This window comes from Suncus etruscus, chromosome 5 (genome assembly GCF_024139225.1).
Source record: "Suncus etruscus isolate mSunEtr1 chromosome 5, mSunEtr1.pri.cur, whole genome shotgun sequence".
NCBI lineage: Eukaryota > Metazoa > Chordata > Mammalia > Eulipotyphla > Soricidae > Suncus > Suncus etruscus.
The window spans coordinates 116791526-116817515 of NC_064852.1; the positions used below are offsets into that span (position 1 = coordinate 116791526).

The following is a 25990-nucleotide window of genomic DNA, read 5'->3' on the forward strand; positions in this document are numbered from 1 at the left end:
TTAATACTTAGGCGCTGATCACCTCACCCAGCTCGTAACCAGGGAGAGGTCCCAGAGAGGTGGAAAAGCTGCTTGAGAGATTGATGCCCCACTGAAGTGAGAGCAACGTGTTCCCTGCCTAGGCACCAATTTCCCGCTGCTGGAAGCCTTCAGTGGAGAGAGAGAGAGAGAAAAGGAGAGATTCTGCTATTCTGTGGGAAAAAGAGCTGGAAGGACCTGCATTTAAAAGGGGCATCTAGCTTTAGGACTGCGGGCAGGCCAGACTCATGTGCTGTTATTAATATGCAGAAAATGCCTTCATAAATACTTGATTCCGCTCACAGCGGGAAGGCGGTTCTTGGGAAGGTGGGAGGGGTAAGCCCCGAGTCACAGAGGCCCCTTTTCCTTTCTTCCTGGGCTTTTCATCTCCTTCCCGCATCCTCTCTAGCCCACATCCTTTTTTTCCTTCATCCTCTCCTTCCTTCCCACATCCTCCCGCTCCTGGGAAGCCCCTATTCCGGGGCTGTTCTCATTTCTATATAGGCATTTGCCACTCGGGTCAGGTGTACAAGGGGCTCTCCGGGGATCTCGTCACTCTGAGTGAAGCCTGACACCCTGTGCCCCCTCCACAGGACGGGAACCCCAATCTTCCTACACCACTCCCCAGCACCGGATTCATGATCCTGCCAGTAGAGGCCCGCCCAGAGGCAGAAGGGATGGGGAGACCAGGGCATCCAGCGGGAGGCACTGCCCTGTGCTTCCCACTCTGCAGAACTGCATTTCCACAGTCAGGACTCTGAAGTCTCCTCCAAGGTTGGGGAGTCCCTGTACCTCAGATAACGCAGTGATGACAAAAAAAGGATCAAGTGGGTCCGAGAGATGAGATGGAAAGGGGGCTTGGCCTGTAGGCCCTGGATCCGGGCATCCCAGCATCCCTCCTGGTCTCCCCAACCCAGCACTTCAGGAATAATTCCTGAGCAGGGCTGATGTGGTCTAAACAAAAAAAACTAAAAAGGAAAAAGTGTTTTATGTGACTGACTTAGGGAGCTGGGTATGTGGAAGGAAGGCAGAAAGGGAAGGAGATTCCAGCCCAGTCCAGCCCATTTCAGGCACAGGAGGCCTTCAAGGTGCAGCTTCCAGCTGGATCAGAGTGGGGACTCCAGGGCAGGCAAAAGGATCCACGGGATTTGCTGGGATCCCGCCACGTAGGTAACTGAATTCTGCAGGGCAGAAATTTGTTTCTAAATCCGTTCCAGATGCTTCATAGTAAACATGAAATTAGTCATTTACAGGCAGTAGGTTAAGGAAGTAGTTAAAACCCAAGTCAGTGATTAATCTAATAAAGGGCCATTAGCCTGGAAAAGTCAAGAGTGGGGGAGGCCAGGAGGCGTTCCCTTCCCCATCTTCTCTGTACTTGGGGATCCCTGAGTTTTTCTTTCTTCAAGCGACTATTCCTTGGGAACTGCTTGTAAAGGCTGTAAGATGAGGGTGATGGAGCTAACCAGCAGGTTCCGGTGGGCACAGTGCCCCTGGAATGAGGAAGCAGGTTTGCTGTGCCAGGGTGAATTCAGCCCTGAGAGTAGCATTAAAGATCCCTGGTCTGGGGGTTCCTCTATCTGATGGCACTGCTGGTCGCTCATTGTAGGCCTGGCTGTGACCACTGAGCCACTCCTGGTGTCCCCTCCTGGTCTCCTTCTCCTCACAGGCCATGTGACTTTGATGAGTTCTAGGGTGTGTGCAGTGGTTTGAGCTGTGGATTCATCCAATCCTACCACTATTATATTCTCAGGAGGAAGAAGAGCTTCTGAACTGCCTTAGAAAAGGCTCCTGCCAAGGGAGCTATTTCCACCCCCCCCCTTTTTTAAAGTAAACATTGGTTCCTCAGTAGCTGGAAGGTTGGCCCAGCTGTTTTTCCTCAGCAGAGGCTGACCCAGGCTTGGAGTTCTAGCAGTGAGAGTTCAGGTCCTTCTTCAGAACCCAGCTATGCTCACAGATGCAAGTAAAACAACCTTTTGATTATTATTGTTTTAATAATAATTGAGAGAAGGGAAAGCCATGCTGTGGCAGGAAGGTGGAAATGTATGTGGAGAATAGAGATGGTGGTTCCATCTCTCACCACTCCAAGATTATCAGCTGAGGGTGATCTGAGAGGGCTTGGACCCTCATTGCTTCTACCTCAGCTACTCGGAGGCACCAAATATCTCTAGGGACTCCACTGAGTTACCTTGTGGGGTAAATTCTAAGAGAGTCTCCAAATTTTCAACAAACAAACTTATGCTTGTCCCTGACCTATTAATGGATATTCCTAACATATCATATAGGCGCATTTTCTTCCTTTTTAATACTAGACCTGCAACTGCCTTTCGATTGGCTAATTTTTTTCCTTCCCTGTTGAGAATGAGAATTAGGATGGAAAAGCTGGGCCAGTCCAGGTACTTACTGCCTTGTTGAATAAGACCTTTCTGTGTTTCTTTGCTCCTTTTCTAAACTTGCAGAAGTCAGCAAAAGGCCTGTTCAGCTTTTTCATGCACACGAAGGGCCAGACCAAACATTTGTAGTTGGGTTAAGACATTCTAAGTCTACGAGTTAAGGGACCTCTGTAATTTTTTTTTTTACCCCCCTCCAATCTCATTTTATTGATGAGACATATGAGGCCCAGAGGTGAAGAATCTCATTTAGAGTCACACAGCCACTGAGACAAGAACCCAGATGCCCCCATTCTCAGATTCATTCAGAGATGGTACAATACCTGCTTCTCTGCCTTTGGTGCCCAAAGTGAGGTTTCATTAAGATTCACATGCAGATCAGTTCTGGGTTCAGTGTTTGCTATTATAAAAAAATCAGAGACAAAAGGAGTAAGGTTGTTAGATCTAAGTCTCATGAATTTTTATAATATATACGTATGGACATATTTCATTTGTGTAAGATTATAAACTCGTGTACTCATGACATTTTTATTGATGTATCAAATAATCCTCATAACATCTATAAGCACAACTTATCATATTAATTATAGTGCTAAGACAGATTCAAATGTGTAATTTTTTTTTGGTTCTGGTTGCTTTTTAACAGAACAAAAGTAAATTCTTTGTGTTATTTAAATTCTGATAAAGCTGAAATTAAAAAGGAAATATTGATGGGAAAGAATCTGCTGAAGCCGTTGACTATGAATTTTGCATGATCACACTTCATTGAAGTAGGAAAATGTTTCTGCAGCCTTCCAGATGGAGAGATCAGAGGCATTGCTTTCCCCTTCTACGGTGGAAACCAAAGCAAATAGTAAATGCCAGAGTGAGGTTGGTGAGAGTTGACGAACAGAAATCATGATGGACAGAAATCATGGTGGATAGAAATCATGGTGATGCCCTTAAGTAGGTCTGGAGCAATCTCAATATAGCTTTGACCTGGACTCTACAATTCTCTTCCACACTTTTGCAATTATTACCCTTCATACGTGAAATCTACAAAGTGAATTTTGGTTTTGTTTTGGGGCCATACTCAAAGATATTCAGGGCTTACTTCTGGCTTTGTGCTTAGAGGCGATTCTTGGTAGTAGTTGGAGGACCATATGGGGGTGTCTAGGATCAAATCAGGGTTAGCCCTGTGCAAGGCAAGCCTCTTACCCTCTGTGCTATCTTCTTTTTTTTTTTTTGGGCCACACCCGTTTGACGCTCAGGGGTTACTCCTGGCAATGTGCTCAGAAGTCGCCCCTGGCTTGGGGGGACCATATGGGACGCCGGAGGATCGAACCGCGGTCCGTTCCTTGGCTAGCGCTTGTAAGGCAAACACCTTACGAACCGCGGTCCGTTCCTTGGCTAGCGCTTGTAAGGCAAACACCTTACCTCTAGCGCCACCTTCCTGGCCCCATGTGCTATCTTCTTAGTCTCTGCAAGATACATTTTAATCTTCCTACAGCTGTATAACTAGTGAAGTTCTCAGTAAAAATTTTAGTTCAAGACTGCCTAACTGAAAATTCCATACTGCAAAAATATAGGATTTATTTATTTTTATCTTACTCTAAAAGTGAATTTAATATTTATCAAAGGATGTTTATTTGAGAAACATATGACTCTACTGACAAGGATATTAATCTCTTTCATGGGACCAGTTTCCAGGAAAAGTTCTTACAACTTCAAATTTCTCGTGAACACATTAAATTTTTTTTTGTTTGTTTTTTGTTTTTTTTTGTTTTTTGGGTCACAACCGGCAGCACTTAGGGGTTACTCTTGGCTCTACACTCAGAAATCGCTCATGGCAGGCTCTGAGGACCATATGGGATGCCGGGATTCAAACCACTGACCTTCTGCATGAAAGGCAAACACCTTACCTCCATGCTATCTCTCCGGCCCCCACATTAAATTTTTTATTTTTATTAAGATAATTAAAATTATTATTAAATATATTTTTATTAAATCATTGTGATTTACAAAGTTATTCATAATTGAGTTTTAGACATACAATGTTTCAGGAAACAATTCTGAATTCAAAGAGGCTAACACTGGTGGAGTGAAGGACTGTTTTTAAGTTTGGTTGTTAAAATTTCGGCTTCACAATTTTATTGTTGTTGACTATGTGGCTTTTCATAAGCATTTTTAAGAACCAGTGGCTCTATAGACTCTGACTCTTTGACCTAAAACACCTGCCCACTCCTTTTCAACTAACCTTCCCTTATTTATTATTTCTTAGCTGCCTTCGTTTGTCTTGCTTGAAATGCCAAAAGTGACTTCTGTACACATTTAAGACATTCCTTAGTCTTAAAGTGGAGAAACTGAAACTCCGAGAGAGTGGTTTCATGATTTAAGATCATATTAAAAATAGCACAGACTCAGACCCCAAACCCAAAGCTTCCAAGTTGACATCTTTTCCCTCCTCTGCACCTCACATCTCTCTTGAGCTGGTCACCTCTCCACATGTCCATGCTTGTCCTCTGGCCAAATGCAGCCTGACAGAAGAAAGTTTACTCTGCTTATGGCTTGGAAGGAAGCATAGTCTCAGACATGAACTATATAGATTCTAACACATTTGGAAATTCTTGCCAACAGAATTAATCAGTCAGCCAGAGCTCAAGAAATGTAAACATGTTTTAAGATAGAAGACTGAGAAATCACTGAGGACTTTTCCCTCTCATGGGTCAAGACCCTGGTAATTTACTGAAGTCTGAGATGTCAAGGAGGAGATTCAACTCCAGCTGCATTCCTGAGAGATAAAGGGATGGGTGGGCAAACTTTGTCTCTGAAAAACATGGCAGGATTACTCCTGTTATCAGACTGAAGGAGCTGGCTGACCCATTGACCAGTACAGACCCCTGGCATGGAGAGAGCCTGGCTCTTTTTCATCACCCCCAGGCTGCTGAGCCCAATCTGAGAACAGAGACTATGGAACTTCCAGGAGCACTGAAACTGGGAACTCAGACCATCTGTGATGAAAATTTCTGCCACTGTAGAGATAAACAGAAAACACATCCTTCCCTCATTGGCCACCACCAGGCCCACAGAGATGTTAAAAAGCTAGCATTAATCTGATCACAGCCTTTTAGCAAGGAGATAGTGTTCCCACAGATAATCAACTGTCTCTGAGATGACCCCTGGCCAGCTGGGCTTTCATCCCAAACCTTCTTCCAATCATGGGTTCCATCACCAAACACCTAAAACTTGAAAGAGCAGCTCATCCTAGCATTGGGCATAATGTCTTAAAATTTCCTTCCATTCCAACCTCTGTTGACTCTGTTTCCTTTCCAAGCTGTTGTCCATTGTTCTTCAGGATACATAAAACACAGATGTAGTTGTTCCAATTGATTCAGAGCACTGCTATTCATTTTGAGTGGACATTCTGGTGGGTTCCCCCAGATCAAAAGAAACCAAATGCTAACAGCTTAGCTTATCAGGCAAGTTGACTCTCCTGACCTCTTTCTAGATTTGAGTGAGGGTTTGGGAGAGAACATCAGACCCTCAGGCTCCACAATGGCCAAACATTTGGTGGTTGCCAGGGCAGTGACTATGGGGATGCTGACAAGAACCTCTTTAAATAGGTTTAGGGCCTTTCCCACACGTAGCATGTGTGAGGCTTGGACATTCTCTGATTGCTCCGTATTTATGGAACTGCCTCCTTAAGTCAAGGGGGTTCATTATGGCAGAAAGGGTATGACCTTGCCAGACAGATCTCAGAAGGCACCTTTGGGATCTGGGGAGATAGCTCAGAGGGTTGGAGTTGGAGACCTGGCTCTGCTTGGTCTCACAACCATCACCCCATATTGTCTTGAAGGTCCCCCACAGCTCTGGAACACTGAAGGTGGCCTTGGTGGCTCCCAGTCTGGCTGGGCCTGTGCAGAACTGCATCTCTGGGTAGATCTGATTCCCAAAGTGCTAGGCCCATTTCTGGGCTGAGTGTTGCAAGAGGGGAGGGAGAGAGGGAGAGAGAAAGTGAGAAAGTGAGTGAGAGAGGGGAGAGCATCTTTGCCCTCTCCAGCCTTGCATGTGTGTGTGCTGGTCTAGCTGAAACCATGAGGAGGAGAATGGAAAGTTCACATTTGTACCCCCTTGGTTTTATAGTTTTGTTCAAAAATGGAAAATTCAAAGGCAAATTCCAGATTATTGAAATAATTCTTCCCAGTAGAAACTGAACCATAAAAGGAAGGATAAATCGTCGTTCCTCTACTTAGCCCTGCTGCCCTTTCCTGAAGAGCGTTATCTAAAAATACTTTATTTTAGATGCTGTGACTCAAGATGCCTCTGAATTATAGAGTTTTTGTTGTAATAAGGAAATCTCAAGTCTGCCTGTTTAACACAAGAGACCAAGGCCTGAGCTGGCTTTTTGGTATTATTATTATTATCAAATCTTGGGATAAGCTGTTAAGATCTTTCTGCTACACATTTTTGTTTGAGAGCTACTTGGAGGAGAAGGATGAAAGAGGCATACCAAATGGTTGCTCAAGTCCTGAACAAGTTTCTAAGCTAAATATGCACACCAGGGAGCTCTATTAAAGGAGTCATTGGGCATATCTACAAAATATAAGTTGGTCTGAATTTAAATATGGAAATGCATATTATGTGCAAGTACAATATTTCCCTTCTAAGTTGGAATTATAGTTCTCCTCAGATCTTTTTAGACAGAGCCTCTTTCTGTCTCCAGCATCTGGATTTAGCTCTGGGAACACCTACTTCTCTCAAAAGTTCATAAATTATTTTTTTATGGAAAGATCCAAGGTGCATGGCAATTTACCAAGCCCCAAATGGAAGGCAAAGGAGATGAAGAGATTTTCACTTAAGCGTGTGCCAACAAAAGAGCAACATTGCGAGTAAACTTCCAATCAAGATATGTGAGAGGATTAGGAAGAATACTGTGGGGAAACTGTCCAAGGGTATGTTCTGAAAAAGCAGTTGAAGGTGAATCAAGGGACAAAGGAGCAGCACCAATTCAGTTTAAGTGTTTTATTTATTTATTTGTTTGTTTATTTATTTAGCTAGTTTTTTGGGTCACACCCAGTGGTGCTTGGGTTACTCCTGGCTCTGTGCTCAGAAGCCGTTCCTGGCAGGATCGGGGGACCATATGGATGCTGGGATTCAAACCGGGATCTGTCCTGTGTTGGCCTCTTGCAAGGTAAATGCTTTACCACTGTGCTATCACTCTGGCCCCTTAAGTGGTACTTTTAGTTCTGTAGAAAATATTGTTCTTGGTCACTTGCTCTTAAATAAGTCTAGGCATCTAGCCTTCCTGTCTCTAGTTTTATCTGCTTAAATCCATTCTCTGCATAGCTGGAAGAGTTATTGCTCTCAAATAAAATGCGGTTATGCTAATTTCCCCATCAGGGGTATTTTCCAGTTTTTGAGATAAATCTCTTAGGTTCTGTCTATGACTTTCCATGCTCTGGCTCCAACCTTCATCTGCTGGCTGCATTTCTTGCCTCTCCTACCTTTGTCCTGGAGACCAGGTGTTGTTAAATTGCTTACATTTCTCTCTTGCTCCTCTGTTATTTAATCTTCATATAGTCCTTTTCCCCTCACTAGACTTTCTTCTCCACTTGCCTAGTTCCTGCACACACTCTAACATATACAAGAGAAGTCCTTGAGTATAACCTAAATATATGGAGAAGGCACTAAAATTCATAAAGTGTCACTTTATGACATTCACATCCACAAAATTGACTAAGGAATGTTCCCCTACAGACATATGGTATATACATTCAGCACACTCAGTGCTCTCTCATAGGGGCCAACAGGGGCCAACAGTAAGGCATGGGCATGGTATTAGCAGACGATCAGTTAATGAGTGAGGAAGGAATGGATGAATGTATGAGCAACTATATATTTTCTAAAACAGATTCAGTCTTTCTTTTTTTGTGTGTTTAGATCTGCCTGGTGATGCTCAGGGCTTATTTCTGGCTTGTACTCAATAATCACACTTGGTAATGCCTGAGGGACCATGTGAAGCTGGAGATTGTACCTGAGTCAGGCATGTGCAAAGCAATCTTCTTACCCTCTGTACTATTTCGTTGGTCTTGAGATTCACTAATTCTTTCTCTTGGACATGTTGATGTCTTCATTAATTCTCAGATGAGGAGTTGTGGAGAGCTAAGACATCAACAAGTGAAAATCTTTACGCCTTAGGGAGATGTATGAAAGAAGTGATAGTACAGCAGGTAGGGCAAGTAGGATGTTTGCTTTGCTGCACGACCCACGTTCGATCCCCAACATCCCAAATAGTCTTTCTAGCATTGCCAGGAATAATACCCGAGTGCAGAACCAGAAATAACTCCTGAGCACCACTGGGTGCCCCCAACCCCTCCCCCCAAAACAGACAAACAGAGAGAAAGAAGCAAGAGAGGAACTGAAAGAAAAAAAAAAAAACTCTCCTCCATTGCAAATGAATTCTCATGAGGGACTGAAAATTTAATAAGGGGTGGAAACAGAGGTGGATAAGTTGAAGCTATGCCATATTTTGAGGGCTGAAATACTTCTAACTGTAGAGTGCTCAGGAGAGCTCACACGAACAGAATAAAAGCTACTATATAGGAGAGGAGGCACAAGAATAAGAGGAGAGAGAATGCTACAGTGCCAGGGACAAACCTGGGCCTTTACAAGCATCCCCACCCCCCTTCCCTGCAAGCTCAGTCATTGAGAAAGTGAGAAAAACCTCTGATTTCTTCTCTTCTCTGTTGGTAGTTTCTGAAATACCTTAGGCTAATGCAATTCTTCCAAAGCTTTGGAATATGCTGTTTCCTCTGCCTGGAGCACAATTTCTCATCTCATTGTTCCCCAATATTTTTTTTTTCTTTTTTGGTTTTTGGGCCACACCCGTTTGATGCTCAGGGGTTACTCCTGGCTAAGTGCTCAGAAATTGCCCCTGGCTTGGGGGGACCATATGGGACGCCGGGGGATCGAACCGCGGTCCGTTCCTTGGCTAGCGCTTACAAGGCAGACACCTTATCTCTAGCGCCACCTTCCCAGCCCCATCCCCCAATATTTTTAAAGTAGCAAAATACATACAAAATAAAATCTGCCATTAGAAACATTCAACATATATAGGTTAGCAGTATTATATGAATTCACATATTCAGTTGTGTAGCTAATTTGTCAAAAACACTTTATTATTATGCAAAACCAAGACTCTGTACCCATCAAATAAAGCTCTGCCTGCCCCACTGCCCAACCTCTGGTAAATACTGCTCCTCTTTCTGTCCAGCTCCTGGGTAACTCCATGAGTCAGACCCAGGCCTCCCACATACAGAGCAGATGCTCCAGCCCTTTGAGCCATGTCCAGCCGCAACATAATGCAGTGAAGACCAGTGTGCATTGAAAATGTCTGATGTGGGGTGAGTGTTCAGCCATCTGCCATCTGAGGAAATACTCTTTTTTGAGGCATTGCTAAGTATTGAACCTAGATCTCCTAAATACATTTACTTTATTATTTTGTTTTGTTTTGTTTTTGGGCCACATCTGGCGATGCTCAGGGGTTACTCCTGGCTGTCTGCTCAGAAATAGCTCCTGGCAGGCACGGGGGACCATATGGGACACCCGGATTTGAACCAACCACCTTTGGTCCTAGATCGGCTGCTTGCAAGGCAAACACCACTGTGCTATCTCTCCGGGCCCTACTTTATTTTTTTAAAGTTTGTATATTCATTTTATTTAAGCAAATGGTTACAAAATTGTTTGTGATTGAGTTTCTGTCATAGAATGTGCACCACCCTTTTCCAGTATACTTTACCCACCACTAATGTCCTCAGTTTCCCTTCCACCACCCCATCACCTGCTTCTGGGGTAGGGATTTTATTTCTCTCTCTCCTCTAAATACATTTTTTTGGGCCACAGTGATGCTCAAGGATTACTCCTGGCTATGCACTCAGAAATTGCTTCTGGCTTGGGGGACCATATGGTACGCTGGGGGATTGAACCGCAGTCCGTCCTAGGTCAGCCACATGCAAGGCAAATGCCACCACTCCGGCCTCTTCTCTAAATACATTTTTAATAAAGTGTGGATGACTACTAAATTCTCAGAAATATCAATATTTTAAATGAATGTTTCTGATCCAAAGTAAAACTATGAAAAAGCGATACTTTAATTTAAAATGAAGTAAAAGTGTAATGTTTTCAGTCGAATTAAAACATTATTTTTGGTCTAAAAAATGGCTTAGCTTACTTGAAAATATATTTGGTTTTCTCAAACTCTTCCTCTTTTTCTTCATTTTTTCCCTATCTCCTCATAGCTCTAAAAAATATGCAAGCCATGATAGTGTCATCATGAAAAGAGGTGTATACTGAGTAAGGTGAGAAGAATTGGAGGAAGAAAGACCATATGAATCACTGGACCATATGATGGGTGGTCAGGTAAGTCAGAAACTGCTTAAACTCTTACATGCTAACAGATAAAAAATGGGACCTTTTAGGCTGACCTCACTTTCTTTCTTTCTTTCTTTCTTTCTTTCTTTCTTTCTTTCTTTCTTTCTTTCTTTCTTTCTTTCTTTCTTTCTTTCTTTCTTTCTTTCTTTCTTTCTTTCTTTCTTTCTTTCTTTCTTTCTTTCTATCTTTCTTTCTTTCTTATTTCTTTCTTTCTTTCTTATTTCTTTCTTTCTTTCTTTCTTACTTTCTTTCTTTCTTTCTTTCTTTCTTTCTTTCTTTCTTTCTTTCTTTCTTACTTCTTCCTTCCTTCCTTCCTTCCTTCCTTCCTTCCTTCCTTCCTTCCTTCCTTCCTTCCTTCCTTCCTTCCGTCCTTCCTTCCCTCTTCCTTCCTTCCTTCCTTCCTTCCTTCCTTCCTTCCTTCCTTCCTTTCCTTCCTTCCTTCCTTCCTTCCTTCCTTCCTTCCTTCCTTCCTTCCTTCCTTCCTTCCTTCCTTCCTTCCTTCCTTCCTTCCTTCCTTCCTTTTCTTTCTTTTACACACCTGATGGTGCTCAGGGGTTAGTTCTGTCTCTGAGCTCAGGAATTACTCTAGGCGTCTTGGGGAACTATATGGTGGGATGCTGCAGATGTAACCTGGGTTGGCCACATATAGGGCAAACACCCTACCCAATGTATTATCTCTCTATCCTCCTTTACCTTTCTTTCTTTTCTTTTTTTTTTTTTTTTTTTTTTTTTTTGGGCCACACTCAGCGGTGCTCAGGGGTTACTCCTGACTGTCTGCTCAGAAATAGATCCTGGCAGGCACAGGAGACCATATGGGACACCAGGATTCGAACCAATCACCTTTGGTCCTGGATCGGCTGCTTGCAAGGCAAACGCCGCTGTGCTATCTCTCTGGGCCCCTCCTTTACCTTTCTAAGCCACAGTATCATTGATTTAAAAAAAAAAAAAAAAAAAGGAGGGCCCGGAGAGATAGCACAGCGGCGTTTGCCTGCAAATAGCCGATCCAGGACCAAAGGTGGTTGGTTCAAATCCCGGTGTCCCATATGGTCCCCCGTGCCTGCCAGGAGCTATTTCTGAGCAGACAGCCAGGAGTAACCCCTGAGCACTGCTGGGTGTGACCCAAAAACCAAAAACCAAAAAAAAAAAAAAAAAAAAAAGAAAAGAAAAGGAGGCAAATAATCAAATTTACTTTATTTCATTGCTGTGAGGCTAAAGTAAAATGATGAGTGGAAAACATTGTGTACAATGTTTGACAAATCTAAGATGGATAAACTCGTAGATTTGTTTCTTCATCATCACCACTACCATCATTGTTGGGAGCTTCTAGTTAACTTGGGTGAACTTTTGGTTACCAAAGGAGCAAGGTCAGACCCCACTTTACTGCTCTCTTATGTCGGGGAGGGTGATTAACCAAGGTAAATGACAGGTAGGTGGCAAAATGGCAAGTGCCCATTTTGAGATTGGCTCCCAGACTTTGAGTTTGGCAAACACAGCACTATGTTTTTTTTTTTTTTTTTTTTTCTCTATCTAATTTTGTAGACTATGCCAAAAACAGTGCCTGATGCCCAGGTCTGGCCCCGGCTCTGGATCTGTGTTTCCTGTGACAAGAGCAAATCCTTCCTGCAAATGACACTGTCCCGAAATGATTATTGAGGAAGCCCACATGCATTTCCCTATTAATCGAAGGTATTTTTAGGAGACAGAGAAAGTGCCTCCAAAACTGCCTTTATCTCCCACTCTGAAGCAGAAACAAAGGCTGGGCATAGCTCAGCTGCAAAAGTGCTTGTCTTGCCAAAGGGAGGTGACTGATCTGACCCCCTGTCATTGGCCTTCTGTTTGGGACTTCGAGTACCATCAAAGGGTGGGTCGTCTCCATCAAACAGTGTGTGTGAGCACCACAACTAAACTGTGTGAGCACTGAAGCCAGGTGCATGACTTCTGGTGAGCACTGTGGTTGAATGTCTGAGTACCACAATCAGAAAGATCCGGGTTGTGGCAACAACAGCTGGAAGATGTGAGAGGTAAAGGGGAAATGAAATGAAAGTTTTCTAGTTTGTGAATGTGCCTTTGGAGCTGTAACAGACCATGTGGGGGATAGTCTGTCTCATTATCATGTGACTTGTGGGGGATCCCTGCAAATTCTCCTTCCTGGAAAAAGCAAAGCACCAGAACTTGGGCAAGCTCTACATTTCCCGGTATTTAGACTCGGACCACAACACAAGGGAAAGGTCCAACTCCTTCCACATTTTCTAGGTGCAGGATGAAAATGTGTTTTCCTGTTTCTTGCCATCCCTGGGGAGAAACTCTTTCTGAAATCACCTATGCCCAAGACATAGATGGAGATGGAGGCTGCTTTGTGGGGGTGGATCCAGTCTTTTAAGAGGCCAAATTCCCCAACCTCCTTTTTCATGGCTGACTTTGGAACTGACAGATTCATAGGCTGAAAAATCAATTAGGATTTTACTCAACAGTGTGAAAAGGCCTTGGAAACACCAATTTTCCTGACCCCATGACAGAAGAAAACCACTAAGAGATGTTTTAACTGTTGTCTGGATCAGATGGTTCTAAAATTTTACTGGAAATACCAGGGAGATAAGGTAGAATGAGGCTGTGAGAAGCAGAGAAGACTTGACTCAGACATTTTAGTGGGAAACTGACTGCGGAACCAATATCCTGGAGACAGAGCAAGGCGAGGCAAGAGTTAATTCTTTGCCTGCTGTGGGAGAGATGCTCAGATTTGAACAACAGATGTGTGTGTGTGTGTGTGTGTGTGTGTGTGTGTGTGTGTGTGTGCACTGATGAGGGTCAGGCACAATAGAGATGACAGGGAGACCAGGGTCCCACTCATAGACAGCCCCAGGGAGCTGCTGTTGTCTTTGTTTTTCTTCAAAAATGTAAAGTTTGAGAATTATTCGCCCTTCTGCACTTGCTGGTAGAAAAGAGAAGGTAAACAATGCTCTTTTAGTGGCTGAAAAGCAGTAACACTGAAAGAGGTAAGAAAGTTAAAGCGGAGGTAATGGCCAAAAGCTCTGTTGAGTAAGAGTCTAAAGGAAGAGGGACTGGGTATTATTGAAGAGATGCAACAGGAGGAATGACAGGGACATCAAAAAGTGCAAACTGGCAAAGATTTTGTCTTCTACTTAACGGCTCATTTGACTCATTTCCTAATCTGTCTCTTTATAGATGTGCATGTATCTCTCTGGATTATGGATGTATGTTATGCTGTCTTATTATCCATGATGACTATATTTAAACATTGCCATAAATAAATGTTTGGGTTTCCCGAACTCCCTAAACTGTGTTGGGGTTTGCATAACCTTACTGTGGGCTCAGCCGCTCATGTGCCTGCAACTCAGGAAGAGCAGCTCAATTTGGGATTCTGAGAAGCAACACTGGAGAGAGGGGGAAAAAAAAGCCGTAATTAGTGTTAATTGTTGACCTTACAGTTCAGGAATAGATGCTCCGGAGAATGGGAAAATAGGGCAAACATTAATTATTGAGCAGGGACCTTGGAGACAGACACTGTGGATTAAAAGGAGAGAGATAAATTGCATAATGAATGTTAATTATCCCTCGAAGAATTGAGTGGTCGCTGGTTAGAAGGGGGAGAAAAAGAGGCTAGAACAGTCATGAAAGAGAAACCTCGGTGTGTGCTGGGGTCAGAGGGTGCAGGGGGGTTATACAAACACTTTCCATCACTGCCACGCTTGGCCTTTCCTTTCTCCTAGCTCCCAGGAAGTCTGTGAAGAGTGTTTTCCTCAGAACTCTCACTAGTTACCACAGAGGCCTGCTTGGAGGCCCCGTCCCGTCCCTCTTTCAGCAGCCAGCCAACAGCCGAAGGGTCTCACTGAGAAGCTGAGAGGCGCCTGACCCTAAAGTTTATTTTTATGTGTGCTGGAGGGAATGTGATTTCAACTAAGGACAGAGGCAGAGCTAAAGGCACACAGGAAAGGAAGGGCTGAGGGCCTGTGTGTCTGTGGGGTGGCAAGGTGGGGAGGGTCCAGGGTTTGCGGCATAACTTGTTGTTTTAACTTAATTACAACACACAGCCTCCCCCCACCAACATAAGGAATCTTTTTAACTGCGCAAAGAAATAAACAGAAAATGTCATCCCAGTGGACAATGATGAGGTTTGTGCCCCTTTTATGAAGCAGCTCTGCTCACAGGTTTGTGTTGGTGCTCACAGGGGGACTCTGTGGCCTAGAGATTTTCTTTTTTTTTTGTTTTTTGTTTTTTGTTTTTTGGGTCACACCTGACAGCGCTCAGGGGTTACTCCTGGCTCTATGCTCAGAAATCATTCCTGGCAGGCTCAGGGGACCATATGGGATGCCGGGATTTGTACCACTGACCTTGTGCATGAAAGGCAAACATCTTACCTCCTTGCTATTTCTCCAGCCCCCTAGAGATTTTCTTCAGCAGCTCCCCTTGCATCTCCCCACTTCTCCCATCCAGAATGGTTCTCCAGGGCATTCCTCTCCCTCTTTTTTCACACTGTCAGACACACTGGCTTACTTTTTGTCTCTCTTAGGCCAACTGGGATTCGTTATGGCTGCAGAAATCTCTCCTTCCTGTCAGGGACCACCAAACTTCCCTAGCTTGGCCCTGCCCTGGTTTGCCCTCCTGTCACAGAAACCCCCATCCACAGTTCGTTTATAGTAGCTGTTTGTCATTCCCTCCTGTGCCCAACTCTCTCATCTTTCTGCCTTTGTTCATGTGGGTCTTCCACTGGACATGTCTCTTTCTTTGGTTTTTGTTTTTGTTTGCGGCCATATTCGGCAGTAATTAGGTTACTCCTGAATCTGTGCTCAGGGATTATTCCTCTTGGGTTTAGAAGGATCAAATGGGATTTGGGGGTTTGAACCTGGGTCGGCCACATGCAAGACAAATGCCCTACCCATTGTGCTATCCCTGTCTCTTTTGCCTCTGTGAATTTATTGCAATTAATTTCTCAAAGGTCTTGGGAATCCTCTTCCATAGGTTTGCCTCTTCCATACTTCTTGGATGACAAAGAATTACTTTTTTCTTGAACACCTTTGAGTCTTGTCATTTGGGTCTCTGTTACAGATAACACTCATGTCATTCTACCTGAAGGCTGACTCAGGTTTCTCATGTGTAGTAGCCATAAGGTCCAGTATATGGGAAATGAGGTAGGAGAATACAGGCTGAGAGACAGACGTAGATGGCACCAGACTTAATCAGCTGTGTTTCCATTTCTCAACAAGAAAATCCTTCCAGGGATCCTTGGGCTGACAGAATGAGGGTGATGTCAGTAACACAATGCCTGCATTCACTCCCAATATTAGCAGCCTTATAGAAATACAATTTTTTTGTTTTTGAATTTATTTTAACAATTCACAAAAATGATTCAATTATTTTAAAAAGAAGTTGTTTCATAAAAAAATTAAATAAGCAAAAGTGAAACGACCTTCCTTGATCTTTGCTTATGGTTATTGTGTTCAATACATTTAACCAAAGTCATACATGGATTATCTTCTCTTTTATAGATCCTGTGATGTTCTAGATTGGAATTTTACTCATAGTTTACATGGTAGACTGCAGAATGGTCTGGATTGATAGGCACAGAGTGAGGTGAAGGAGGCTGGCAGATATAATCCTACTTGGATTGTGTGTTAAGGACTCTATAAACTGCTGTGATAAGGACAGCAGACAAACTTATTTACAGTTTCCCTCAGTGTCCAGAGTCTAGAAGAAGGTGGATGAAGCAGGAGACTCTGCTCCGTGAAGACATCCAGGATCTGAATCTCTTGGCTTTTTTTTTTTTTCCTGTTATTTCTGTTTGTGTGTTGGTTTTAGGAATCATACCTGGCAGTGCTCAGGACTTACTCCTGGCTCTGTGCTCATGGGTCACTCTTGGCAGAGCTTAGGGGACCACATGGGATGCCAGGGATCAAACTGGGATTAGTTTCATTCAAAGCAAGTGTCTTTGCTTATTCCTAATTCTGGGCACAGAGATCACTCCTAATGGATTTGGAAGACCGTTTGGGATGCTGGTCAAAGCAAGTGCCGTATCAACCTCTCTGGTCTGAGAGAAAACTATTTCTTTTTTTTTTTTTTTGTGGTTTTTGGGTCACACCCGGCAGTGCTCAGGGGTTATTCCTGGCTCCAGGCTCAGAAATTGCTCCTGGCAGGCACGGGGGACCATATGGGACGCCGGGATTCGAACCGATGACCTCCTGCATGAAAGGCAAACGCTTTACCTCCATGCTATCTCTCCGGCCCCCGAGAAAACTATTTCTTTTTTTTTTTGGTTTGGTTTTTGGGCCACACCCGGCATTGCCCAGGGCTTACTCCTGGCTGTCTGCTCAGAAATAGTTCCTGGCAGGCACGGGGGACCATATGGGACACCGGGATTCGAACCAAACACCTTTGGTCCTGGATCGGCTGCTTGCAAGGCAAACGCCGCTGTGCTATCTCTCCGGGCCCGAGAAAACTATTTCTATAAATGCCTATAACCCTGCTGAGTAACTGGAATTCTAGGGGTCATACTCAGGGCAATTGGGTCAGATCCTCACTTCTCTTTTTCTATAGACAGATGCTGAAGGCAGAGAAGTGAAAGTATATGTCCTTGAGTATATAATCTGCACGTGTTAGTACTGAGAATAAAACCTACAGCATTAAACAGTTTGCCTGGGGTTTGTTCTCCCTCATAAGATGCCCATAAAAAGTTTTATCTTGAATTTCAGGCACTTCTTAGCAATAGCAGATAAAACTCCTTGTCACCAACCCCAGCCCCCCCACTACATTTCACTACTTACAACCTTTCACCCATTTTTACCATAGCCAACTCATGACCACACCCAACTCATTTCTATACACCTCTGTTCAGAAGCACCGCATGATAAAAGGGGGCGAACAAAGGAAATTCCACTGCTCAGTGGATGTATGCACCCCCAAAATATCTTCATATTTGGGATTTAGCTGAGATATTTGTCGATATTTCATCTTCTTGTTACCCCACAGCCTCTATGACTAACATCAAATGACCCTTTCCACCTCAAACCAGACTTAGACTTTGTGTATGATAGTTCCCATGATCCTTCGAGAATCTGGGTGACTAAAGTATGTGAGTCTTAAACTGAGGGTCCTGGGAGGCTGTGGGCACAGGGTTAGCCAGCAAGGCTGCCTCTCCGGAGCTGAACCATCTTCTTTAAAGTCAGCTCATTAAGAAGTTTTGAAGGGCCATTCAGTTCCTTGCTCTGTCCTTGCTCCATAAGACCTGGTGCTCAGTCATTTTCAAAGTAACTAATCCAAGAGTGACCAAACAGAAGCTACTGCACCTTGTGTGGCCCAGTTCTAGAAGTCATCGCCCATCATCACCTTGGCCATATTCTATGTTCCTTAGACATGAACCTCTGTGTCCAGCCCTCACCTAAGGAAAGTGTCAAAGAATGGGTGGGCACATTTCAAAACAACCATACCAAGGGGCAGTTGCACGAAAGAAATAGTCCTGGCATGACCAAAAACCAATAAGCATTTATGGGGGTAAAGACCCATTCAGGATGAAAGCAAGGTAACTGGAAACTGTAACAGAGATCAGTGATTCAAACAAACAAGGAACCTGACTCAATCCTGCTGAATACTTGAAATAGATGCTCCCCTGAGAACTGCCAGGAGTGACCCAGAGTTCAGCACTTTTGGAGTAGTCTTGAGGAAGTGCCAGGTTTGGCTTAATGTCCCCCAACCCCCTCCTCCAAAAATGAACAAAGAAACCCAAAGAACAAAACCTAAACAAACAAACAAAAAAAGCTTTTAGGATCAGGCAGATGGTACAAATGTAGATGATAAGGTTAGCATGTGACAAGCCTTGGGTCTGATCCCCAGCTCTGGTTCTGGGGATCTGAACACCTCTGGACCTTGAGTAGCACCCTCGTGGCCAGACCTGAGCACCACCCAGAGAGTCTCCCACTGCCTGGCTGAGCAATCCTAGAAGTGGCTCTTCATCTGGGCCCTTCATCTCTCAGCACTACTGGGGTGTCCTCATAACCTTCCCAAATGTCTACTGAAATTAAACATCTATTACTACCCTGTACTTGGAAAATCAGAAACAGATTGGAGACCGGGACTAGCAATTCAGAGAGTGTAGCCAATGTTGGGACTTGTATCCTTCCAAGTTGACTTTCCTTTCTGAAGTCCTGAAGCCTTTCATTTTTCTGAGTGTTGCAATATCCTAACATGACCAAAAGGGTCAAATTCCAGCTCTGGTCTTCATATCTTTTTTTTTTTTTCCCTTTTATTTCTGAAGGGTTATATTCATTTCTCAATACAGTCTGAAAGCAAGATATCATGATCTAATTGCATAGGAATTTATTTCCAAATAGATGTTGACAGAGACTGAAAGTCTTAGAAAGATCAGAGAGATCATATTCCTGCCTTCACACAAGATTTTTTTTTCTTTATTGTAAAAACAACAACCATGATTCCAAAAGAACTCTCCTTTGTAGCATCTGGAGTATTCAGTCAATGACAAACATTTCTTGAATATATTGGAAAGACAAGGGGTTCATGTAACCTATTTGGGAACTAAGCAGAAAACAGATGCAGGTAAACACAATAATTTCAAAAGAGGGATTATGAGAGAGGAATGGATGAGACTATTGCCAGGCAGTTGTGTGCGATGAGGTAGATTCATTAAGAAAAATGTTCCTGGGCCTGGAGAGATAGCACAGCGGCGTTTGCCTTGCAAACAGCCGATTCAGGACCAAAGGTGGTTGGTTCGAATCCCGGTGTCCCATATGATCCCCCGTGCCTGCCAGGAGCTATTTCTGAGCAGACAGCCAGGAGTAACCCTTGAGCACCGCCGGGTGTGGCCCAAAAACCAAAAAAAAAAAAAAAAGAAAAATGTTCCATGAGGAGGGGCTATTGTCTGGAATCCAAACCTAGTCCAGGGAAACTGGGCAAAGACTGGAAAATAAGAAAGACTAAATATCCAAGGCCATCAGGAAGGTGAGGATAGGGTAGGCCTGATAACTTGGAGGAGGCTGGAAGAATAGGGTAAATATGTGGGTTGAGATGAATTCAGAGAAATTGAGCTGTAAAAACTGTTTGGTGCAAATCTTTTGCAAGATTTAAACAAACAGTTGTGTGCACTGCTTCTTAAACACCAGTCCAATGCCCAACCTCAACAAAAACTGTCTCATGAAGAGAGATTTTTGGAAAGCTACATCATATCTGTGTCCTCTTATTGTGAGAGGTGGGTTTATAGTTATGCTTCTTATTTTAGGGGTCACCCTAATGCAATCAAGACTGAACATTTAGGCAGAAGAAACTTGGGCTAACAAACTTGTTTTGTATTACAGTGAACTTGGCTTGGCACCACACAGGATTACCCTGAGATAGAAGCCCAGAGCACCACTGAGTATGTCCCTGCCTACACAACAGCAATGAAAGAAATGCCAGTGATGGTTCCCTCATTCATTGTGCATGCCTTGAGGTCTGAGAGACAAGCTGGTTTACATATATTGTTAACAGACAACGGAAAGATGGAAACACGTCTCCATTTAGTTAGCACAAGTTCCACTTGCTAGTTTCTCTCTTTTTATCTTCAAGAAATAATTGATTTTGGGAGGGAGTGACAGGCCATTCCCAGCATCACCAGTGGTGTGTGGGTGGTCCATGTAGTACTATGGATTGAACCTGGGACTCCCACATGCAAACACTGTATTCCAGCTCTTTCAACTACCTCTCTGGACTGAAAGCTTATTAAATTATCAATTATTGTGTCTTAAAGACACATGTGATAGGAATGGCCAAATGTTAGGTGTATTGACATGGCCCCAAATTCTATTAATAATAGGATAACAAACTTAAAGAGAAGGGGCTGGGCTAGATATCTGCCTTGCACATAGTCACTTTCATGGCCTCCAAGCACTATCAGGAGTAACTCGTGAGCACAGAACCAGGAGTGAGCTCTGAGAGCAGCCAGGTGTGAAAACAAAAACAAAAACATAAACAACGCTTCTTGCCTCCTGCTCTCCTTAAAAAGGCAAATCTAACTATTTTCTTTTCTCCTTCTGGTTCTGGCTCTGTCAAGTGGGGAGGGTCTCCTGGGACTTCGTGGACAGATGTGTGGCAGGTGACCGGAATCACATTTGCTTTCCAGCTGTTGTACCAGCTGTGCCACTGCAGGGATCTCCATCTGCTTCCGCCACAGCAGCGCCAACATATATTTAGATCCGTGTCATGGCATAACCCCAGGGATGGGGGAAGATTTTTACTGCTCGATCAGAAACAAATGCATTCTCATTTCTGGAAGCTTGTGCATCAATCAGGTGGGCCGCATCAGCAGCCACAGGAACCGAGATGTCTAAGGCAGGACTTGTCACTGGACTTCTCAGTGATAAGGAAGCTTGGACACTGGACCCAGAGCAAGGACCAACCCAGTCAGCAGACAGCTCCTGTGTCTCCTAGCCCTGGATGGATGCTGTCTTCTTTGGGCCAATCAAGACACAACACACCAGATGGGGCACAACCCACCTCCTATCCCTGAGGTCTGCTGCTTGTAAAGCTCTCTCTTGCATACACATCCTGGGGGTTCCAGGTTGGCGGACACTCATTACCCTCTGACTTTATTTCCCTCTGCTTCCCCCCTCCCAACAATAATCTACTTTCCAAAATGACTATTACCCAGAGCTAACATCTCTTGTCCAAAAAAAAAAAAGTGAAGATGCCAGAAGGGATTTTGGAAAACTCTTTGCTGGCTGTCAGAAGCTTGGTGAGTCACAGCCCTGAACCCTTGCACAGAACAAGGGGACCTGCTTGGGTTACCAATTAGCCGAGCTCACCTTGAAGGGGGGTTGGAAGCAAAGAGAAGGCGGTTGTTTGGTTTGGGCAAATACCAGAAGGGCTTTCTCATGCTCATCAAGGGCCCAGCAGAGCGCACCAGGCCCTGTCCAATTCCTCCATGGCAGCTTTTCTCTTCAGAAGCTCAGCAAGTGTTGACTTGTCGAGCGAACATTGGGGTATTGTGTCTGTTCGACAGAAGCATCTGTGTGTCAGGGCGGTGGGAGGCACTGCTGACTTGCTTCTCTCTGTTCCTAATGATGGCTTTGCTGCTGGGAGGTTGGGAAACTGTAGGTAAAAGTGTCCGTGTCCGTGTCCGTGTCCGTGTCCGTGTCCGTGTGTGTGTGTGTGTGTGTGTGTGTGTGTGTGTGTTTGTATGTCTTACCTTCTCTGGACACAAGCTCTGAGGGTTGGGGAAGCCCCAGGCAGACTTTTTCTCCATTCGGACCCAGCAAGAGGTGTCCCTGAGTGGGGTCTCTGGATTCTTCTAGAAAATAAGCACAAGTAGGGGGGAAGTGTTAGCACCAGTGTTAGGGAAAGGGTCTGGCCTGGGTATGTTCCCTCTTATTTCTTCCCCAAGCTTCATGCAGAGATCTGAGCATTTGGGTGCTTATCAGGAGGTAGGGATGACCCGAACTGGGCCATTGCTCTGGTCCTGGGCTTTGGACATCATCTGGATGAATAGGCTGGCATGGCCCCTGGCTTGTATGAGCCCTGGAGAGGTTGAAACAGTCTTTCTGGGTTGCAGCAGCCACAGAGGCATGGTCACACCTGGCTGGTGAGGGGCACCTTTGTTAGAGAAGGGAGATCCTTTCTTTGGTGTGTGTCCCAGTCTCTGACTGATCACAGGGCTTTGTTTAGTTCTGGTCCACACCCGGTGCTGTTTACTGTGTTGGTATTCACACCCTGTCTACCAAAACTGAGTCTGCTTAGTGGCCCCAGAGCCTTGGGCCAGGGATAATGATGAAGATGTTTTGCCCTGAGGGTTTTGGAAAGGCGGAGGTTATATAGGGCTAGAAGCAGGAAGTCTTGACTTGTAAGTTGATTGGCTGTTGTCTAGGTTGTTTCTAGGTGTTTCTACTATGTTCTTTTATGGCTAGATGTCTAGGGCAGAATATTGTGGTTTATAGGACCTTGGGGTCTGTGTCATTATTACTGGAATAGAAATTTAGCCTTTAAATAGAAATTTAGCAGGAGTGGTAGCACAGTGGTAGGGCATTTTCTTTGCATGCGGCTGACCCAGGGTGGGCTCAGGTTCAATCCCCAACATCCCATATGGTCCCCCGAGCCAGGAGCAATTTCTGAGCGCAGAGCCAGGAATAATCACTGAGCACCACTGGGTGTGGTCCCCCCAAAAAAACAAAACAAAACAATCCCTCCAAATAGAAACATAGCTTTGTTAGCCTTAAATGGAAAGTTAACTTTGGTTTGACAAAATGGAGTCCCTTCTACTCTAGGCTTCACAGTGTGTGTGTGTGTGTGTGTGTGTGTGTGTGTGTGTGTGTGTGTGTGTGGTGCTTGATATGATTTAAATTGAATTATGGAACCTCCTTAAAGTGCCCTTGGTGTTCATAATACTGCTATAACAATAATTATAATAATACCTTGTATGCGGCAGACATGAGTTTGATCCCTGGCATCCCTATTGGTTCCTGCCAGGAGTAACCCTCAAGTATCACTGGGTGTGGCACCAAAATAAAATGAAACCAAACAAAACAATAAAGTTTGGCTCATCCTTATTCAGATCAGAGAAAGATGCCGCCACTCAGGAGAAACTAGTCACTGGAGAAGATTCACTGTGAAATGGGATTTAAAGGGGATGATGTGAGGGAGATAGAAAGAGATGAAGAGGGAGTGGGACACAGAGGGAGAGGGGAAGGAAACAGGGAGAGGGGGAGAGAGAAAGAGAGAGGGAGAGAGAGGGAGAGAGGAGAGGAGGGAGGAAGGGAGGGGGGAGAGAAAGAACATTTTAGCTATAAACAGGAGCTGCAAACACACAATGGAGCTATGTGCTCAACTGTGAAGTTATATATTTAATTTGTGTTACAAGACTTAAACTAGAGATCAGTCCTTGGATAATGTCATCTTGCTCAACATGATTCCATTTATAACACTAGTGGGAAGAAAATGATCTCAGCCTGCATTCACTGAGGACACATAGCCTAAAGTCCTGCTTTTAATCCTTACAATTTTCATAAATGTTTCCTCCAGTGTTTTTTTTTAATTATTAAATCACTGTGAGAGTTAAAAAGTCATTAATAGTTGAGTTTTGATCACACAATGTTCCGACACTCAACCCTACATCAGTGTTCATTTCCCACCACCATTGTCCCCTGTTACCTTCCCCTCCCTTGTGGCAGACACTTTTCCTCTCTCTCTCTCTCTCTCTCTCTCTCTCTCTCTCTCTCTCTCTCTCTCTCTCTCTCTCTGTCTCTCTCTCTCTCTCTCTCTCTCTCTCTCCTCCCTCTCTCTCTCTCCCCCTCCTCCCTCTCTCTCTCCCTCTCTCTTCCCTCTCTCTCTCTCTCTCTCTCTCTCTCTCTCTCTCTCCTCTCTCTCTCTCTCTCTCTCCTCCCTCCCTCCTCCCTCCCTCCCTCCCTCTCTCTCTCATGCACCCCCTTTTCCTTTTAGGCACTGTGTTTTTCAATATTGGGTTTTTTTTTTTTTTTTGGTTTTTGGGCCACACCCGGTAACGCTCAGGGGTTACTCCTGGCTATGTGCTCAGAAGTTGCTCCTGGCTTGGGGGACCATATGGGACACCGGGGGATCGAACCTCGGTCCGTCCAAGACTAGCGCAGGCAAGGCAGGCACCTTACCTTTAGCGCCACCGCCCGGCCCGGTTTTTCAATATTGTTACTGAGGAATATCATGCATATCAGATTACCTCCTCTCAGCACCCAGTTCTTGTCCAGAGTGATCATTCCCAACTCTCATTATCATAGTGGTACTTCCCACTCAACATTTCTATTATCTTTGGCTATTATTCTTCTACTGTTTTCTTTTTTTAATATCCCACAGATGAGGCCCTGATTTTATTACTCCTTATTTCCTGGGCACTCATTTGTTTGTTTTGTTTTGTTATTTTTGGTTTTTGGGTCACACCCGGCGGTGCTCAGGGGTTTCTCCTGGCTGTCTGCTCAGAAATAGCTCCTGGCAGGCATGGGGGACCATATGGGACACCGGATTCGAACCAACAACCTTAGGTCCTGGATCGGCTGCTTGCAAGGCAAACACCGCTGTGCTATCTCTCCAGGCCCACTCATTTGTGAATAGAGCATGGAGTTGCTGTTCTTACTGAAGATTGGCAAAGGCTGAATTCAAGGTACATCTGTCCCTAAGGACAGGAATAGGAGCTGAAAGGCCAATGTGTGCCTGCTGAGGGGTTTTGCTGTTCCTGAGATGTCTCATTGAAAGCCTCTGACCCCAATTAGTGCTCCCTTTCACCCAGGGCTGAACTGAAAAGTCCTCTAGGCACCCCCAGGAGGGAAAAAATATGAAGGGCACTGAGTTTTCCTGGAAGTGGTTTTAAAAGTTTTCACTTCTTGAGAGGCCTCCCAAGTCACGCTTAAGGGCAACCTGGGGGCACTCAGCTGTTCTCTGCCAACCAGCGGCAGTTCATTGTGCAGGCCTGATGCTGTGGTGCTGTCTGGGCTTGTGGTTCAGGGGATTGCCCTGCCTGGCTATGCTGCTTGCTGAGGACTGTGAGGTGTGGGAACATGTGGTGTCTGGAATTGAACAGGGGATCCTTGTATATGCCCCAAACCCTGCACTATCTCTCTCAGGGATCACTCCTGGTAGGGTTTGGAAGACAGTATATGGTGCTGGGAATCCAGTTGAGTGCAAGATTAGTGCCGTCTCTATGTATGATCTCTCTGGTTCATTGAAGCCATTTGGACATAATGCTCAAACACTCCATGGGAGCTGTTGATCCACTGCCACTGCACTATTATCCCTGTACAAGCATCTTCATCTTCTTCCACTCTCTGCTTTCAGTGGGGCTACAGAGGTGAGGTCTTGGGCTGCCTCACTCCTCAGCTGCAGGCAGAACCCTGGGGACAGACCTCAGCCTCTGCTTGGGCTGGGGGCAGAGTCTGTCTTGAGGCTCCTTTATTAGCAAGGCTGCCTGGTCCCTTGAGCCCCTGTAGGTTCTGGCTCAAAGGTGAGCAGGCCCAGTAGGCCCAGTGCTCAGCTCACTGCTGGCCTGGGGGGAGCTGTGTTACCACATGTTGTTCCAGCAGCCAGGAAGTAGAAAGGAGTTGGGTCATGCATGTTGGTGCAGTGAACCCTGGAAACATGTCCTGCCTCTTTAGGAACACGCACGAGAGCTAATCCCACGGACAAGGTTGGGAACCACATCGACTCCCCCTTTTCAATAGGAT

General features: G+C 44.7%; 2 protein-coding genes across 3 annotated transcripts in view; both read right to left on the reverse strand.

Moving 5' to 3' along the window:
* Positions 1–25990, reverse strand: part of NOP58 (NOP58 ribonucleoprotein) — a 507450-nt gene that overhangs the window by 154128 nt on the left and 327332 nt on the right. The gene's annotated exons all lie outside the window — the stretch shown is intronic.
* KIAA2012 (KIAA2012 ortholog) overlaps positions 1–25990 on the reverse strand; it is a 133781-nt gene that overhangs the window by 64191 nt on the left and 43600 nt on the right. The window contains exon 9 of the mRNA XM_049772909.1: positions 2729–2805. Within this exon, the coding sequence (XP_049628866.1) occupies positions 2729–2805 (77 nt within the window). The remainder of the gene's footprint in view (positions 1–2728; positions 2806–25990) is intronic.